Source organism: Heptranchias perlo, chromosome 1, assembly GCF_035084215.1.
Source record: "Heptranchias perlo isolate sHepPer1 chromosome 1, sHepPer1.hap1, whole genome shotgun sequence".
NCBI classification, from domain to species: Eukaryota; Metazoa; Chordata; class Chondrichthyes; order Hexanchiformes; family Hexanchidae; genus Heptranchias; species Heptranchias perlo.
Window position 1 is genome coordinate 93,804,368 of NC_090325.1, and position 14,921 is coordinate 93,819,288.

Sequence of the window (14,921 nt, forward strand, 5' to 3'; positions counted from 1 at the left end):
TAAAATGAATACTGTAAAGATCGAATGCAGGTACAAGGGAAATGGCCGCATCAAGAATGTGTACTTTCATTCAAAGTAATCCAAGTTCATCATGCTCTGAGTAAAAATCAGCATTCAAGGCCCCCCTTTAGGGCAACACAGTAGAGATGACACGCAAAAATGAATACAACCATCGTACAAGTAAAACAAAGCTACTATTTACGTCATTTGGACCATTGTGACTGTGCCGGCTCTTTGCTAGAGTAATCCAAAACTAATCCCACTGTCCTACTCTCATGGCCCTGTATCTTCCTCTGCTTCAAATATTGATTCAATTTTCCCTTAAAAGAGGCAATATTCTCTGCCTCAACCGCTCCCTGTGGTAAAGCATTCATGATCCAATAGCCTTCTGCGTAAAGAAATTTCTTCTAACTTCTCTACTCACTTTCGCAGTAATAACGTTAAATTGAAGACTGCTACGTCTCTGTTCATCCACACCCTTCAGTGACCCTGAAATTCCACACTGCATGCATTAGGATCACGTCCCCTGGTCCCCTACAACACTCACTCCCTAGTAGAGTTGGTGCAGTCAGTTGGAGGGCACCTCATTTGCAAGGTGCAGGCAGGTGCAAGTGGTATTTGGGATACTTCTTCGGTGCCCACCTGGAAACTGGCACCTGCCTGTAGGGTGTGGTCCAAGCCACCACTCAACCAGCCCTGTCACTGATCCAGGATTTTTTTTTGTCCTTTTGAAGGCCTGGACCCACTGGTAGACCTTACATACACCCTTGTGGAGGGTGGTGCACCTCACATTTCTCAGTGTCTCAGCCACCACTGATAAGCTGGGATGCCATCCAGGCCCAGGAGCAGGAACTCTCAATTTAGGAAGTAATCCCAGCCACAACACTGTAGACAGGAGTTCCAATACATGCAACCCCTCTGGGGCATTGCCTGACCCCAAGAGCAATGCCCAATGGTGGGAGACCCCAATTTTCTAGGATCAATATTTCCTATCATTCCCTGTCGATCAAATGGTTGCTATGGCAGTTTAAGGAAATGATGTCTTCCCAGCAGCAAAATTGCACATGAAGGGAGCATGGGTTTGAGATAATACAACAACCCTGCAGCTCCAATTCTCTGACCACGCTCCCTAATGGGAGTTCTGGAGCACACAATGCCCAATAAATTACAGGACAAGAAAGACCATTGAATCCATCAAGCCTACTCCTTTCATATGCCACGTGGAATTTGCTCTATGATGGACTCTGGCACCGTCCATAAAGTTTATACTCCCAACATAATATTTTCTGGCATAGTTTTGGACTGTTATAACAAAGGGCTGGCACAGAAATGGGCTAAATGGCCTCTTTTTGTACTGTAATCTATGGTTCTCATCTGCCAAATGCACTCAGCATCCTGGGAGAGACAACCAACCATAATTAACAAGATTCAACTGTCAAAGAATCACACCCCTAGAAAGCGCGTTGATTTGTGCCAGATGACCTGGAACTACATGTGAAGACGTGTCAGAACAAAAGACATTACCAGACTGGTTTGTTTTGCTTGGCTGCTATTCTTGTCAATCTTTATAGAATGTTTGTTCCCCAGTTTGAAATATATGTAATAGTTGGAAAGTCATCAAAGATACTATAAAACAGGTACAACCCAAAGCTTCTGCATTCAATCAATATTAGCATATTAAAACCACCTTTGTTTCAATAGGAACCTGTCACAGACTCACTTAAATGTAAAAATATTTCACCATTGATACCCATTCATGTACAAAGTTAGTAGCCAGTTCATGCATAACAAGAGTTTCCAGAACTATGCATGTCTCTACCTTCCTGAGGAACAAATATTGACCAGCCTACAGAAGACGGTAATATATTTTTGTCATCATTTAGAATGTTTTTCTCAGTCAATATGTTGCTATTCCAAGAAGGAAGGAAGGAAGTACTACTTGACAACCTAAAAGTAGGGGAACTTTTGGGAAACCACAATATAATTAGGCTTAGTGTAAGAACAGGATCATGGAATTAAACATGAAATTTAAAATTACAGAGTAAATAACAAAAAAGGAAGCTAGGACAAATATTAAAATGTAGAAAAACTACAAAAACTGAGATTCAAAGGGCTAAGAGAGTATTAGCAAAAAATAGAGGAAATAAAATTCTTTCTATAGGCATATTAATAATAAGAGGATAACCAAGGTAGATGCAGGGTGGATAAGAGATGGAGGAAACAGGGTATGGTGGTGTAGTGGTTTTGGTATTGGGCTGCCAATCCAGAGGCCGTGAGTTCAAACCCACCATGGGGTCCAGGCCTGTAAAACCATGAAACGGAATTCAATAAATCTGGTAATAAAGCTGCCGGATTGTTGTAAAAACCTAAGTGATTCATTAATGTCCTTCAGGGAAAGGAATCTGCCACCCCTACCTGCTCTGGCTTACACATGATGCCAATCACACAGAATGTGGTTGACTCTTAATGCCCTCAGGGCAAACAGGGATGGGCAATAAATGCTGCCTTGCCATTACTGCTCACATCCCAAGAATAAATAAAACAAAACGGCAAGGTTGTAGTGGAGAGTAAGGCAGAAATACTAAATACTTTACCTCAGTTTTCAGAGAAAGTGGATTTTGGAATTGTAGAACCACCATAGGCGGGTGGAGAACAATTAGCGAAGGTTAATATTGAACAACAACTTGTACATTAATTATGCTTTATAAATACAAGATGTCTCAAAGTTTTTTTTAACAGATGAGTAAAAAAGAGAAAGAGGGGGACAATGCAGACATTGTAGTCAAAGAGGAGGAGTGTGAAATATTGGATGGGATTACCATAGCGAGAGAGTAAGTATTAAAGGGTTTAGCATCTTTGAAAGTAGATAAATCGCCAGGCCCGGATGAAATATATCCCAGGCTGTTAAAAGAAGCAAGGGAGGAAATAGCAGAGGCTCTGGCCATCATTTTCCAATCCTCCCTGGCTACAGGCATGGTGCTGGAGGATTGGAGGACTGCTAACGTTGTGCCATTGTTTAAAAAGGGAGAAAGAGGCAGACCGAGTAATTATAGGTCAGTCAGTCTAACCTCGGTGGTGGGCAAATTATTGGAATCAATTCTGAGGGACAGCATAAATCGTCATTTAGAAAGGCAAGGGTTAATCAAGGACAGTCAACATGGATTTGTTAAGGGAAGGTCGTGTCTGACAAACTTGATTTAATTTTTTGAGCAGGTAACAAGGAGGATCGATGAGGATAACAAGTTTGATGTAGCTGTACATGGATTTTAGCAAGTTTTTTGACAAGGTCCCACATGGCAGACTGGTCAAAAAAATAAAAGCCCATGGGATCCAAGGGAAAGTGGCAAGTTGGATTCAAAATTGGCTCAGTGGCAGGAAGCAAAGGGTAATGGTTGACGGGTGTTTTTGCGACCGGAAGGCTGTTTCCAGTGGGGTTCCGCAAGGCTCAGTACTAGGTCCCTTGCTTTTTGTGGTATATATTAATGATTTGGACTTGAATGTGGGGGGGCTTGATCAAGAAATTTGCAGGTGATACAAAAATTGGCCGTGTGGTTTGATAGTGAGGAAGAAAGCTGTAGACTGCAGGAAGATATCAATGGACTGGTCAGGTGCGCATAAAAGTGGCAAATGGAATTCAATCCAGGGAAATGTGAGGTAATGCATTTGGGAAGGGCAAACAAAGCAAGGGAATACACAATAAATGGAAGGATACTGAGAGGTGGAGAGGAACAAAGGGATCTTGGAGTGCATGACCACAGATCCCTGAAGGTAGCAGGACAGGTAGATAAGGTGGTTAAAAAGGCATATGGGACACTTTCCTTTATTAGCCGAGGCATGGACTATAAGAGCAAGAAGGTTATGCTAGAACTGTATAAAACATTGGTTAGGCCACAGCTTGAGTACTGCGTACAGTTCTGGTCACCACATTACAGGAAAGATGTGATTGCACTAGAGAGGGTAAAGAGAAGGTTTAAGAGGATGTTGCCAGGGCTGGAGAATTTTAGCTATGAGAAAAGATTGGATAGGCTGGGATTGTTTTCTTTGGAACAAAGGTGGCTGAGGGGAGATTTAATTGAGGTATATGAAACTATGACTGGACTAGATAGAGTGGATGGGGAGGACCTATTTCCTTTAGCAGAGGGGTCAGTGACCAGGGGGCATAGATTTAAAGTAATTGGTAGAAGGATTAGAGGGGAGCTGAGGAGAATTTTTTTTATCCAGAGAGTGGTGGGGGTCTGGAACTCACTGCTTAAAAAGATGGTAGAGGCAGAAACCCTCAATTCATTTAAAAAGTACTTGGATGTGCACTTGAAGTGCTGTAACCTACAGGGCTACGGACCAAGTGCTGGAAAGTGGGATTAAGCTGGGTAGCTCTTTTTCGTCCAGCATGGACATGATGGGCCAAATGTCAAGCATTTTAAATTTAAATTTATTGGGGAACAGCGAGCCAGTGTAGGCAAGGATGGGAGTAATGGCTAAGCAGGGCTTAGTACGGGCAGCAGCAAAAAGGTTAAACAAAATCATATTTGACCGACTTGGCCGAGGGGACGAATAGTTGCTGAGTTTAAACCATTATTCAGTTGTTAAATCGCAGCCGATTTGCTTTAGTATAAGAGGTAAAATTGATCAAAGACAAGGGGAGAGCTTCCCTGATACCTGAGTGTTTGCCCAGTCAGTAGGAGAAAGAGTTACTGAGGCAGACTGGGGAGTCCCAAGCCCTAGTTACCAGGTCCAAGTCCCAGAACGTTTCCTGCAAACACAGTAAGTCAGTCCTCTTAAAATGTTAGATTATCTGCTAACTTCTCCCCCCACCCACCTCAGCCCATTCACATTAACTAATACTGTGGAGATCACCAATAAATGTCAAAGTTTAGCCAATGAACTCATCTTCTCCATCTTGTAGACTGTCCCTTCTTCATTCTGTCCTGGTTCCCTTCAAGCTGTTGCTGCCAGTAGCTCAGCCCCGGGCTCTTTTTCCCCTTAGACCTCCGTACATCCTGCAGTTTCAGCCTCTTCGATTTAAAATAAGCCTTTTGGACAGCCCTTTTCAATCCTTTTGACTATCACCTTCCTAACCAGCTACTTGTTCCGAGCAAATTCCTGGTCCCTCCCTTTGGTTCCTGTTGTCCTGGGACCTTGTTCCACTTCTTTCCACATTCTACCCCGGTTTTCCACATCTCCCTTGGGGCCACCCATACCTCGGATTTACTCTGAGGACGGGCCTGGCTCCCTCCATTCAGAATGCTTATCAGCCGGCCCTGAAACATCATCCTCCGGCCCAGTAGCCACCTCTCCTCCTGTTTGCCCACCGGAATCCTCCTCTCTTTCGGCTCTTGCCAACTCCTGCATTTTTGGCACCACAACTACCACCATGGCGCCAATTCTCTTCCGGCTCCTTTTTCTGCATCCACAAGTATTACACACTGTGTTCTCTTTTCCAAAGCTCCACGAGTCCCTGTCTCCTTTGGCCTTTTTCTGTCCTTTTAATCCAACGTTAATCTCCCTAGTTGAACCCATCCTGGGACGATGATGTAGTTCAATGCCACACTGGCCGAGGTCAAAGTGATAGGGGAGGGTTGTGATTCCCAATCTCCCCATTTGTTCCGCCACTGATAATGTACCACATAAAAGACTTCTGACAAAGATAATGACGCATGGAATTAAGGGAATGTATCCACATAGATAATTGGAGGGCAGAAAACTAAGAATAAGGATTAAAGGAAGTACCTTAGAATTGAAAGGTGTTCCACACGGGTACTTGTGAGACATAAATGAACTTGACTCAGGAATTGAGGGTACAATATTGAAATTTACCAAATTGGAAGCATTGCAAATTATGACAAAGATTGTGAAAGACTGCAGGATGACTAAAATTTAAAAAATAATTAATGGGGAAGTTAGAAAAAAAATCCTTTACATGGAGGGAGTTTAGAATGTGGAATTCTCCGTCACCAACCGTTGTTGAAGCAGAGTCCATAAATTTTTATAAAAGGGAATTAGATAGTTGCTTGCAAATAATATTAAAGGGTATGGGAACGAACAAGGAGAGTGGGATTAGACTATGTGGCTCATGTGGAGAAAACACTGGCACAGACCGGATGGGCCGAATGGTCTGTTTTTGAAATTAACATTCTGTTCTATGATGACATGAAACAGACAATATAAATGAATTTATGACAAAATTGGTGAATTTCCACAGACAAGGCATATACGGTGATAAGGTGGGATTTATTCCTAAAAAAAGGGATGGGTTTGTATGACCTAATGGTCTTTTTCTAAAAATTCTAATGAATGGCAGTAATGGTGCTGCACGTCAGAGCAGTGCCAGATTAGAGCAATGAAATCTCAATAAGCTCAATACAGGTTGCTATGGGGATGCGTCAAGCAAAAGAAATGTGAAATATTGTTGGGGGGGGCGGGGGGGGGGGGGGGGAGTAAAAAGTAATCACTGTGTTGTGCCCCTCCCAAAGGCAAGCAAAAGCCTAAGACTGGCCAACCACTGCTCCTTTGCTATAAAAGATGCACAGAATTGGAAAAAAGAGAAAGGTATTTAGCACAAACAAAAAACCTACTTAATCTTTATTTTCGAAAAAGAATATAGCATATGGCTCAAAAAAGGGCAGGATTGGGTGCTAAATATTCCTGGATATAAGGTGTTCAGGAAAGATAGGGAAGAAAAAAAAGGAGGGGGGGGTGGCACTATTGATTAAGGAGAATATTGCAGTGCTGGAGAGAAAGAGGCTGTCCTTGAGGGGTCAAGGACAGAATCTATTTGGTTAGAGTTAAGAAACAATAGAGGCGCCATTACACTACTGGGTGTATTCTATAGACCACCAACTAATGGGAAGGATATAAATTTGCAGGGAAATTAGAGAGGTGCAAGAACTATAAAATAGTGATAATGGGGAACTTCAACTATCCTAATATAGACTGGGATAGTAATAGTGTAAAGGGCAAAGAGGGGGAGGAATTTCTGAAGTGTGTTCAGGAGAACTTTCTTGATCCGTATGTTTCCAGCCCAATGAGGAAGGAGCCATTCCTGGATCTGGTTCTGGAGAATGAGGTGGGTCAAGTGGAGCAAGAGTCAGTGAGGGAACATTTAGGGAACAGTGATCATAGTATCATAAGGTTTAGATTAGTTACGGAAAAGGACAAGGAGCAATCTAGAGTAAAAATACTTAATTGGAGGAGGGCCAATTTCAGTGGGTTGAAAATGGATCTGGCCCGGGTAAATTGGAATCAAAAATTTGGCAGGCAAAACTGTAATCGAACAATAGGCGGCATTTGAAGAGGAGATAGTTTGGATACAGTCTAGGTTTTTCCCAAGAGGGGAAAGATAGGGCAACCAGAGCCAGAGCTCTCTGGATGACGAAAGAGATAGACAGTAAGATGAAGCAGAAAAAGGGGGCCTATGACAGATGTCAGGTTCATTATACGAGTGACAACCAGGCTGAATATAGAAAGTACAGAGGAGAAGTGAAAATGGAAATAAGAGGGGCAGAGAGTCTGAGAATAGACTGGTAGCTAACATAAAAGGGGAATCCAAAAGTTTTCTAGAGGCATATAAATCGTAACCGGGTAGTAAGAGGAAGGGTGGGCCGATTTGGGACCAGAAAGGAAATCCACATATGGAGGCAGAGGGCATGGCTGAGGAAGGAATACAGTGGTGTTCCCCGGGGGTCGGTACTAGGACTGTTGCTTTTTTTTAATATGTATTAATGACTTGGACTTGGGTGTACAGGGCACAATTTCAAAATTTGCAGATGACACAAAATTTGGAAATGTAGTAAACAGTGAGGAGGATATTGGGACTAGCTTAGTGGTATAAACTGGGCGACATGGACATGTTTGGCCGAAGGGCCTGTTTCCATGTTGTAAACTTCTATGATTCTATGATAGTGATAGAGTTCGAGAGGACATAAACAGGCTGGTGGAATGGACGGACGCATGGCAGATGAAATTTAATGCAGAGAAGTGCGAAGTGATACATTTTGGTAGGAAGAACGAGGAGAGGAATATAAACTAAATGGTACAATTCTAAAGGGGTTCAGGAACAGAGAGACCTGGGGGTATATGTGCACAAATCTTTGAAGGTGGCAGGACGGGTTGAGAAGTAGTTAAACAAGCATACAGGATCCTGGGCTTTATAAATAGAGGCATAGAGTACAAAAGCAAGGAAGTTACATTGAACCTTTGGTTCGGCCACAACTGGAGTATTGTTTCCAATTCTGGGCACCGCATTTTAGGAAGGATGTGAAGGCCTTAAAGAGGGTGCAGAAAAGATTTACTAGAATGACGGACTTCAGTTACGTGGATAGACTGGAGAAGCTGGGGTTGTTCTCCTTAGCGCAGAGAAGGTTGAGAGGAGATTTGATAGAAGTGATCAAAATCATGACGGGTTTAGATAAAGTAAATAAAGAGAAACTGTTGTCATTGGCGGAAGGGTCAAGAACCAGAGGACACAGATTTAAGGTGATTGGCAAAAGAACCAAAGACGACATGAGGAAATCTTTTTTACGCAGCAAGTAGTTATGATCTGGAATGAAAGGGTGGTGGATGCAGATTCAGTCGTGGCTTTCAAAAAGGAACTGGATAAATATTTGAAGGGAATAAATTTGCAGGCTATGGGGAAAGAGCAGGGGATGGCCTCCTTCTATGCTGTAATGATTCTATATTCAAGATTCTGATAATATAGAGATTCTGTACTTTTGGTGAAAGGAGGGAAACATTTTCATCTACACAGATCTGGATCTTACAGACTGCTTTAACTTTTATAATTAACTCTGAAGTGAAATGAATTTAGATGGAACACAGATGTCGTTTTTGTTCCATTAATGTAAGGATACTATTTTTTCCTACAAAATTGAACATCTAGCAATCCCAAACGGTAACAGAGATGTGGAATAAGCTACCAGGGAACACCATTAAAGCCTTAATTTATAAAAAAAAAATGGAAATTTAAAATTCAGGAAATACACAGCAGATCAGTCAGCATTTATGAAGAGAAAAGATCGGTTATGATGTTTTTTGTTGCTTACCCTTCAGCTGCTGACAGACCTGCTTTGTATTTCCAGCATTTTCTGTTTTTAATGTGAACAGTATAGATGGGGTTCAAGAGGCAATTGGATGCATTTCTTCAGACAGGTGGGATTGATGGATATGGTGAGAAGGCAGAAAGGTAAGAATAATCCCTGAAATCAGGTTGGGTCTAATGGCCCCTTCCCTTTGTTGTCCCTTGTCTTGTTTGAGGCATGGCAAATTTGGTATTCATTGAGCAATCACAAAGTTAAATAACTTGCTTATATTTACATTGACCATGCCTCTCAGCATTTTAAAGGTGTAAAACACATCCAAAGGCCCAATTTTCTTTCCTTTAATGAAAATTAGTTTGGTTCTGTTGCTCTTCATAACCTAGATTTATCTCTTTTTCTCTTCTGCAGGGAAGTAGACTGCCCAAGTCAAGACCATTCCGTCAAATGTAAATGATGGTAGGACCCAAGTCCCTGCCCAATATCCCTCCCTACCATCATTGCCACTGCAAATCTCAAAGGTTGCCAGGAGGGAGTTGACAGGACATCCTGGGGCAGCGCCAGAAAGCTTTTTGGAGGAAGAGGGCCTAGTAGTAGGCTCGTCTCCATCCCATAAGGCCATTCACTTCTACTTCCTGGCCATTCGGCTTATGCTTACATGCTTAGCTTGAATTGGAATTTCTGACCCTTTAATCGTGGCTCCCTCCTTCTTCTGGTGCTATAGCAGGTGTCCCGCTGCAGCACTGGCACATATTGCTTCTGGGCAGTGGTGGGCTCCCTCTTGGTAGCGGAGATCCTGCCGGGAGCTCATCGGACATAGATAATCAGCCCTGACCCAGGGTGGGTTGGGGTCATGGCAGGGATGGGGTGGCAGGCAGAAGTCTCCTCCAGATCCTGCTCTGACAACGAAACTGCTCCATTGATAAATTCAGTCCTAAAAATCAAAATTCTCATGTAAAAAAAGGAACTATTTAAAATTAACTTTTCCTTCTAATTTGAACTGAGGATAGAGGTATTTTACATTGAAAGTAATTCCTCTCCCCACACACAATTCCTTTTCCCTTTATTATATATAAAAAGTTTTAAAGAAATTTAAGCCCACCAAAAAACTCCTATAATTAAAATTGATATTATGACATGTAAAATATAAAGTTACAGTAATGCATTCCCAGTCAATATTCAATAGTCCTGAACCGTGACCATAACTTAGGCAGTGCACTTATATACTATCCCATAATTGTCCCACAGTGGCCTCCAATATCCGTGAGAGAATCCATCTTCCAATTAGGACTAGGTTAGCAGCGGAAACCATAAGGACAGCTGAAGCACTTAGAAAATCTAGATTTGCTCTTTCCCACAGTGGTAACAAAGAACATACGTTCGATGAAAGTTCATTGATTTTGTCTAATTCACAGAGTAGCATATTTTACTAGGCATAGCAAAATGTAGTTTAAAAAAAACTGGCCTATCAAGCATATCCACAAGCTAAACATTCTGGTAAATTAACTTTTCCCTAAAAAATGCTATTTCACATGGCCAATCTTAGATTCACACTCGTATGGAAATGCTGCAGCTGTGCAGTCCTGACCTGTTTCTCTGACTGTCCACAGTACTGTACTGATAAACACAACACACAACCTACCATCGCTCATCAGACAACACTTCACCCAAGGGGACTTCACAGCAGATTACACCTGCAAAGATCAAGTTGGCTACAAAAAGAATTACATTTACATTTTTTATACAAAAGGTTTATAAACAAGAACTGCAGGGTGGAGAAATCTGATTTGCATTTAGAACAAATCAATACGTATGTTTTAGTTATGGTTTCAGCAACTTTAATAAATTCATGTGTCAAACGCCCTAACGGATCAGAAAATAGGCATAAATCAGTGCTTGAAACACAGCAGTCACGGCAAAGACTTACTTTGTACCAATGACAATTTATTTGCAGCTTTAAACTGGAGCTGATTATTTTAAATATTTTGCATGGTGCCAATTATTCATCTACTATAAATATTTTTGGACATTGTTATCTTGAAATCTTGTGCTAAGAGCTCTTTGAGATCATAAGTATATCGTAATGCAACTGCTAAATATTTATGGTTTAAAGAAACAAAGTCTAAAATTAAAATAAAAAACAGGGAAAATAGATTTTACATGCAGTGCTGTGCAACGAGAATTGAGTTTGTCATGACATATTCTGTACTGGTGGACCAGGTTTGTAATATTTTACCCAATAGACTATTCGAACCATGTTCATCTACTATATCAAGAAATACCATGTACAAGATTTATTCAACGGTTATTACATTGGTAAGCACTAAAATGGTTTGTTTTACATCTGAAGCCTTTCCCATGTAAACAATGTCTCCATGTACACTGAAACAATTCTAAATTTAAAAATACATTAACTACTAAAGGGACATTGCAACTCTGATCAAGATGTTGATAAAGCTATTCATCAATACAACAATGACATTAATCATATTGCAAAAATACTGTGCTCCAACAACAGCAATCTGTTGTAACAACATAATTGTGGTGCTTGTACAAAGCACTGATGAAAATTATGTGGTGTATTGTATTTATAGCTCCTTTTCTCTCCAAGTAGAACACCTTTTTAATACTATGAAAAATCTACGGTACTGTACAATGAATGGCTAAAGCAAACTGATTAAACAGCCTGAAATATTACACTACAGTGGTTGCTGAGTTACTATATTAAACGTCCTCCGTAATTTAGCCGCTTTCATTTGACAAATCAGATTTTCTTTCAAAAGTACACGTTTTTATTCAATACAAAAACATTATGCACACTATATATCAACAAGCATCATGTAGTGGATAAAACCAAATTTTAAAAAGATTAAATACATCTTTCAAGATTTAAAAAAGCACATTTTTTTCTTATCTTTTACAAATATGAGTATTATAGGTACTTGCAGGATAACTTTTGCAAATTCGATGTCATTACTTTTCTTTATAAAATTAGAACCAGAGAACTTCAATGAGACAGTAGCTGCAATACAAGGGGAACTATGTAGCATTAGAAGTTACAGCAATTTCAATTTGTACTAATATTAATGAACTTTGTTGAAAAATGTTCATTTCATTTATCTAAAAATTGTGTAATGATGTTTTTCAGATCTGCACTGTGTGTGATGTTGTACTGTGGTAATTCTGAATAATAGGTTTTACCTGACAAGCATATTAGGGTATTAATATACCATAAAAATGAAAGCATATAGAGTACGAAATTCTTCAGGATCAGCTCAAATTTTAAACTGTCATATATTGCAAACATAATGCAGATATCAAAAGGAACACTTTACAGGTTGCCAGAATAATGGGGAGAAAGAGATGAAACACATCTGATTAGTAATACTGGCGGTGCCTTGTTTCAAACTATGAATCCTAACCTGCAGGAACTGCTGTCTGTATCATTCTCTTCTTCACTCCCTTCATCCTCAGCTTCATGCTTGTCATGCCAACGTGCACCCTCACAGTTGTCAGCAGTAAACTCAAATGAGGGAAGATCTGGGGCGTGGGGCATATGCCAAGGTGGTGCATTTTGAATTTCCTGTTGGCTGGATCTCTGGTAGTTCATGGAAGCCAACGGTAGAGGCAGGTGCCCAGGGTCTAAGAATTTCCTCCCATTATTTGATGCACCTTGCTCTTTGTTCCAAAAATCTCCCCGTCGACTGTCGCTGGATGGGGCAGGAGACGACGCAGGGTGACCGAACCACCGCCACCGGATACGTAAAATCTGCTTCACATCAAATTCTTTGCGAGAAACAGACATTCTCTATTCACCTAAGCAATTGTCAAGGCAACAGAGCAAGCTGTGCTGCACCGTAAGACAGCTCAGTGTATAGCACAGCCCAGTCTAAAGAGATATGCTTTCTAGACTCCTGCTTCTGGCTGACTGAAACAAGGTTGCTTTTACATGGAAATAAAATCTTCTTAAATCTTCACCATCAGAATGTCAACTAATGACAAAGATGATGAGAATAATGTGAAGAGGAGGCAGGAATGAACCTGTGTCCTCAATCAAGCGCAACTCTTAATCAACATACACTACGATAATCAATGCACTTTTCATTGCCCTCATTTCTACACCCCGACCAGCTGCTTTCAAAAACACTGACAGCATTCATTAAACCCTTTTTGAAAGCTGAACACCACCACTCCCCTTCCTCTAAACCACAAATGAATGAAAGAGCAACTTACATGTAGCAACCTATCACAATCTTTGCCATTTGCATTCCCACCTCTTTATTACATTAACCCTTTAAATACTCTCCTTGGCAGCTTACTGCAACCGCTCTCTAATTGTATACACAGCAAAATTAACATCTCAGGTTTTTCTGCTTCTTGCAAGCCTAAGTGTTTAATTTAAAAAATCAAAGCGTTTCAAAGTAAAAAAAGAATAAAAATTGTTTAGTAATAAAGTAAAAAACATTAAATTTTCATTTCTGCAATAGATTGAAAAATACGTCCTACCTTGGCTATTAGAAGCCAGAAATGAAGCTTTAAAAGGAGCTTGTTGTTAGATTCGGAACTTTTCAGTTGTCTGAAGTACTACACCATACATCTTTGATTGGCTTTTGTATTAATCAGCTACTCAACATTTTTTCTTTATCAGGTGGTGATCCACTGACCTGACTGAAAAATACAGAATGAATCTATGAAATATTGGCCCCAGTCTGCGGAACTATTGAACATGTTGCATTGCTAACTTGGCGTGACGGGGGTGAGCAGTGGTGGGAAATGGGCCCCTGTGGTGGATTCTGTCAAGTCACTGCCCTTTTTTTGCCCATATGTGGGTAGATGAATTGTAATAGTACACAAATGACTTAAATATATCATCCAACATATTTTACATCATTTTTGCCATAGCGATGCTGGGCGCAAGAGATATCTGTTTGTTCCTGGCATTCAGCGTTGCTACATGCCGAGAAGAGGGGTATTTAAAATTTTAAAAGGCCAAAGAGTTGATGCAATCAATTGCAGGCCAATCAATTGCATGCATGAAGGTACCGGTTTTGAAAATGGAAGAAACATCATAGTGTTCTCGTGGTGTAGAGTCTGGTCTCAGATCACTACCAACCAATGATGAAATAGTGGAGAGTAAACTTTGGCAGCACCATTAAGTGTGAGCATAAACTGAACATGTGCTGTGGTTCTCTCAATCAGAATGCAAAAATTATCCTGGAATAAATAGTTAAGCACTAGAACACCTAATGAACTGAGAGGTGCAGTTGATTAGCACAATGCTTTTTCATTTGGGTTTGAAATCAGGTCATAACGATGGCATAACAATCTCCTTTCTGTTGGCTGCATTGGTCCTGTGTAAAATGAGTTTGGGCAGTCTCAACCCAGTTCCAAATCTATCCATTATTTTACTGTAACTTGATATATTTTGACTGCCACTGGAATCAGTGCTTCTGGTCCTTCATAATTCAGACTGAAACTTCAACTTTTTTTTCTGTGTAGTTTTTATGGCAACTAATACTAGAATCATAGAAATTACAACAGAGCTAGAGGCTATTGAGTCCATTGCACCTGTGCCAATGCTAGCTCTTCAACTGAAGCTATCAACTTAATTCCTTTCCTCTGCCCTTTCCTCATATACTCTTCCTTTTCAAATAACTGTCCAATTTGTTAAATTACGTTATAGGCTCTGCTTCAACAGCCACTTGTAGTAAAGCATTCTATGTCCTAAAAACCTCCTGTGGGAAAATTCTTCCAGTGAATCCTGAGCCTATGCCGCCTTTTTAGCGATTCGCCAACAGTGGATACAACCTTTCACTATTTACCCTTTCAAAACTTTTCATAACTTGTACTCTTCAAAAATAATTAGATTTTGCTAAATTTGTTTTTCAAATA

The 14,921-nt window shown here is 40.6% G+C and overlaps 1 protein-coding gene across 6 annotated transcripts in view; it reads right to left on the reverse strand.

Annotated features, from left to right (window-relative positions):
• LOC137324449 (kelch-like protein 5) overlaps positions 1 to 14,921 on the reverse strand; it is a 144,851-nt gene that overhangs the window by 81,702 nt on the left and 48,228 nt on the right. Inside the window, exon 2 of one of the 6 annotated variants that reach the window (XM_067988740.1) lies at positions 13,536 to 13,697. The exons of 4 other annotated variants lie outside the window; for them this stretch is intronic. Coding sequence is in view for 1 of the 2 variants with exons in the window: in XM_067988777.1 (XP_067844878.1) it covers positions 12,452 to 12,834 (383 nt within the window). In the remaining variant the exon portion in view is untranslated. Of the gene's footprint in view, positions 1 to 12,451; positions 12,835 to 13,535; positions 13,698 to 14,921 lie in introns of those variants that run through there. One more of the 6 variants, XM_067988777.1, reaches the window with a different exon arrangement.